Source organism: Bubalus kerabau, chromosome 2 (assembly GCF_029407905.1).
Source record: "Bubalus kerabau isolate K-KA32 ecotype Philippines breed swamp buffalo chromosome 2, PCC_UOA_SB_1v2, whole genome shotgun sequence".
Classification (NCBI taxonomy): domain Eukaryota; kingdom Metazoa; phylum Chordata; class Mammalia; order Artiodactyla; family Bovidae; genus Bubalus; species Bubalus kerabau.
Window position 1 is genome coordinate 89,055,559 of NC_073625.1, and position 5,410 is coordinate 89,060,968.

General features: G+C 38.6%; 1 protein-coding gene across 1 annotated transcript; it reads left to right on the top strand.

Moving 5' to 3' along the window:
• The first annotated feature begins 947 nt into the window (after positions 1-947).
• LOC129644801 (olfactory receptor 5H2-like) lies at positions 948-1,886 on the top strand. Its single transcript, XM_055570254.1, has one exon. The coding sequence runs from the start codon at positions 957-959 to the stop codon at positions 1,884-1,886; it is 930 nt and encodes a 309-aa protein (XP_055426229.1). The 5' UTR covers positions 948-956.
• The last annotated feature ends 3,524 nt before the right edge of the window (positions 1,887-5,410 follow it).

Consider the following 5,410-nt stretch of genomic DNA (forward strand, 5'->3'; position numbering starts at 1 on the left):
ATACTACTAAGCTATTCCACATGGATAATCAGGGGATGCTCTCTATAACAAGCGGCCAAAGCATCTGAGTACTCAAATTCAATTTTGATGACCATCTGCCCATCACCAAGTGTCCTCTCTCTCCTTCACTGACCACTCCTTCCAAACCTAACATGTCACTGAGTCCTAGTGACTCTATATTCTGATTTATCTTGGTCTACTCTTTGCCTTTTTCATCAATCCTAATAACATATTACACACTGACAAATAATTTCACATGCATTTCAATCAACTAGAGAGCATTTTGGAAATACAGATTATTAGACTTCATTCTTATTCCCACTGAATCAGTATCTACAATAATACCTCATAATCTATATTTTGTACAAAAATTTCCCCCAGACAATTCTGATGTGTATTCTGGTTTGGAAAACACCAGACAGGAGTATCAGCTTTCTAATTATTGTTCCTAATTCTGCTTTCCCTTCTCTGCAGAGTACTTTTTAAATTACCAAACATTTAATTTAAAAAATATCTTGCCATGAATTTCCTGGTCCTAAAACTTTTCAGTGCATACCTACTGCCCAAGAAATAAAGTTCAATATCCTTCAAATGTCATTAAAATCACTCTATAATTCAAACTTCTTTCGCCTAAACCCTCATCCAAGTCCCAGATGCAGAATGTTTCTAACACACACAAGTATCCTCACAAATTTAGCTCATTTTACAATATCTGTCGTTTCTTCTAAGTCTTTTAATTCCTGAACATTTTTTAAACTGAAATACTTACATTTTCTATTATGCTAATTCCTCAGATTATTTTTCATTGTCATGATAGTAGTGAATAAAATTAAGGGCATTCTGACAAGTGCATGGTTTTATTTCAACTACTTATTCCAATATTCTTTCTATATAATCTTAATGAATGTTCCTTTTACATTTACTGCATTTCATTTTAGGGGCTATCCAGTAACAACATGGATACTAAAAATGCAACATCACTGACAGAATTTGTTCTCACAGGACTTACATATCAACCAGATTGGCATATTCACCTGTTCCTGATGTTCCTGATAATATATCTCATCACCACTGTAGGAAATCTTGGACTAATTGCTCTTATCTATAATGACCCTCACCTTCACATCCCCATGTACTTATTCCTTGGGAGTTTAGCCTTTGTGGATGCTTGGATCTCATCCACTGTGACTCCCAAGATGCTCGTCAACTTCCTGGCCAAGAGGAAGATGATCTCTCTCTCTGAATGCATAACACAGTTGTTTTCCTTTGCATTCAGCGCAACCACAGAATGTTTTCTCTTGGCAACAATGGCATTTGATCGGTATGTGGCCATATGCAAACCATTACTTTATTCAGTGATTATGACCAATAGATTATGCATCCGACTATCAGTCTTATCATTTGTAGGTGGCCTTATTCATTCCATAATTCATATAGGTTTTTTATTTAGATTAACCTTCTGTAAGTCTAACATAATACACCACTTTTATTGTGACATCATGCCATTGTTTAAGATTTCTTGTACTGACCCTTCAGTCAATGTTCTGATGGTATTTATATTCTCAGGGTCAATACAAGTATTCACCATTCTTACTGTTCTTGTCTCTTATATACTTGTTCTCTTTACAATCTTAAAAAATAAATCCATACAAGGCATAAGGAAGGCCTTCTCCACCTGTGGAGCCCACCTCCTATCTGTCTCTTTATATTATGGGCCTCTTCTCTTCAGGTATGTGCACCCTGGTTCTGCACAAACAGATGCTCAAGATATGATGGACTCTCTATTTTACACTGTTATAATCCCTTTGTTAAATCCAATCATCTATAGCCTGAGAAATAAGAAAGTCATAGACTCACTGACAAAAGTGTTAAAGAGAAATGTTTAGATTTCATAATGTTCACTGTAGTCTTTTTTTGTTTTTATTAAAATCATCATATGGATGTAAAGATTAGACGTGTCTCTGTTTTGGTTAGTGTTCCAAGCTTATTGTGTTTATAACTGCCTTTGTTTTTTAAGGCGTTATGACTTGAAGTGTTAGCACTAATATACTCCCTAAAATATTTGTATATGTTGTTCAAAAATACAAAGAACTTTAAACAAGTATTTATGTCATGCTACAATAACTGAAGCAGAATACAAATTAAAACACTTTTATGCTTAAATGTTCTTCAATATAGCTTTATAAAGTCATTAAGCATTGAAGTAGTATAGTTCCTCGAACAGAATTATGTTGATTTAGATAGCAATACAGCTGTGCAGCCTGTAAACTAATATCTCATTTAACTCCATAGTGGAGGCAGGTTTGTGTTTGAACAGAGGCAAATCGCAGGATCTGCTGCCATCCAAAGGTCTTCCATCCACTCTATTTGGGACATGATGCATTTCACTTCTTGTGGGGATTCAATACTCATATCACAGAGAGAAACAGAAATTGGAAAAGCAATGAGGAAAAAATGAGAATGAAACAGGGAAGGTCAAACCAAATTGTAAAAGGATGCCCCCTTAGCTTAGTGTACTGTTTTGAATAATGAGGACAGTTCTCTCTCATTGCATATATTTCCTTGAAAGGTAATTTCCAGCTGTGTTTGTATGTTGTGGGGGATAACCTTAAAAGTTCACTAATTCAGAAAGCTAGGAGATGAAATTTCAGAATAATTGGAATGACATAGAGAATAAAAGTGATGTAACAGAAAGGAAATGGTCAATCTTGCTAGATTTTTAAAAAATGAAGTTACTAGGAAGATAAAGAAATTATTAATATATAAGACATTTCTAACACCAGTCAGAATGGCTGATGTCAAAAAAGTCTACAAACAATAAATGCTGGAGAGGATGCAGAGAAAAAGGAACCCTCTTACACTGTTGGTAGAAATGCAAACTAGTACAGCCACTATGGAGAACAGTGTGGAGATTCCTTAAAAAACTGGAAATAGAACTGCCATAAGATCCAGCAATCCCACTGCTGGGCAAACACACTGAGGAAACCAGAATTGAAAGAGACACATGTACCCCAATGTTCATTGCAGCACTGTTTATAATAGCCAGGACATGGAAGCAACCTAGATGTCCATCGGCAGATGAATGGATAAGAAAGCTGTGGTACATATACACAATGGAATATTACTCAGCCATTAAACAGAATGCAATTGAATCAGTTCTAATGAGATGGATGAAACTGGAGCCTGTTATACAGAATGAAGTTAGAAAGAAAAACACCAATACAGTATACTAATGCATATATATTGAATTTAGAAAGATGGTTGGAGCAGGAAATGGCAACCCACTCCAGTACTCTTGCCTGAAAAATCCAATGGACAGAGGAGCCTGGTAGGCTACAGTCCATGGGGTTGCAAAGAGTTGGACACGACTGAGAGATTTCACTTTCACTTTTCACCTTCATGCATTGGAGAAGGAAATGGCACCAACTCCATGGTTCTTGCCTTGGGAATCCCAGGGGCGGAGGAGCCTTGTGAGCTGCCACCTATGGGGTTGCACAGACTCAGACACGGCTGAAGCAACTTAGCAGCAGCAGCAGCAAGGTGGTAACGATGACCCTATATGTGAACAGCAAAACACAGATGTAAAGAACAGTCTTTTGGACTCTGTGGGAGAAGGCAAGGGTGGGATGATTTGAGAGGGTAGCTTTGAAAAGTACATAAAAATAAAAATCTAGAACGTGTTGTTTACATGATGGCTTCAGATTCATATTCAGTTCAGTACAGTCGCTCAGTCGTGTCCAACTTTTTTCGACCCCATGAATCAGAGCACGCCAGGCCTCCCTGTCCATCAACAAGTCCCGGAGTTCATTCAAACTCTAGTCCATCGAGTCGGTGATGCCATCCAGCCATCTCACCTTCTGTTGTTTCCTTCTCCTCCTGCTCCCAATGCCTCCAAGCATCAGGGTCTTTTCCAATGAGTCAACTCTTCACATGAGGTGGCCAAGTATTGGAGTTTCAGCTTTAGCATCAGTCCTTCCAGAGAACACCCAGGACTGATCTCCTTTAGGATGGACTGGTTGGATTTCCTTGCAGTCCAAGGGACTCTCAAGAGTCTTCTCCAACACCACAGTTCAAAAGAATCAATTCTTCGGCACTCAGTTTTTGTCACAGTCCAACTCTCACATCCATACATGACCACTGGAAAAACCATACCCTTGATTAGATGGACATTTGTTGACAAAGTAATATATCTGCTTTTTAATATGCTATCTAGGTTGGTCATAACTTTCCTTCCAAGGAGTAAGCATCTTTTAATTTCATGGCTGCAGTCACCATCTGCAATGATCTTGGAGCCCAATAAAATAAAGTCTGACACTGTTTCCACTGTTCCCCCATCTATTTCCCATGAAGTGATGGGACCGGATCCCATGATCTTAGTTTTCTGAATGTTGAGCTTTGAGCCAACTTTTTCACTTTCCTCTTTCACTCTAATCAAGAGGCTTTTTAGTTCTTCTTCACTTACTGCCATAAGAGTGGTATCAACTGCATATCTGAGGTTATTGATATTTCTCCCAGTAATCTTGATTTCAGCTTGTGCTTCCTCCAGCCCAGCCGCTCTCATGATGTACTCTGCATAGAAGTTAAATAAGCAGGGTGACAATAGAAAGCCTTGACGTACTCCTTTTCCTATTTGGAACCAGTCTGTTGTTCCATGTCCAGTTCTAACTGTTGCTTCCTGACCTGCATATAGGTTTCTCAACAGGCAGGCCAGGTGGTCTGGTATTCCCATCTCTTTCAGAATTTTCCACAGTTTATTGTGATCACACAGTCAAAAGCTTTGGCGTAGTCAATAAAGCAGAAATAGATGTTTTTCTGGAACTCCCTTGCCTTTTCGATGATCCAGCAGATGTTGGCAATTTGATCTCTGGTTCCTCTGCCTTTTCTAAAACCAGCTTGAACATCTGGAAGTTCACAGTTCCCATATTGCTGAAGCCTGGCTTGGAGAATTTTAAGCGTCACTTTACTAGTGTGTGAGATGAGTGCAACTGTGCAGTAGTTTGAGCATTCTTTTCCATTGCCTTTCTTTGTGATTGGAATGAAAACTGACCTTTTCCAGTCCTGTGGCCACTGCTGAGTTTTCCAAATTTGCTGGCTTATTGAGAGCAGCACTTTCACAGCATCATCTTTCAAGATTTGGAATAGTTCAACTGAAATTCCATCACCTCCACTAGCTTTGTTTGTAGTGATGCTTTCTAAGGCCCACTTGACTTCACATTCCAGGATGTCTGGCTCTAGGTCAGTGATCACACCATCGTGATTATCTGGGTCGTGAAGCTCTTTTTTATACAGTTCTGTGTATTCTCGCCACCTCTTCTTAATATCTTCTGCTTCTGTTAGGTCCATATCATTTCTGTCCTTCATTGAGCCCTCTTTGCATGAAATGTTCCCTTGTTATCTCTAATTTTCTTGA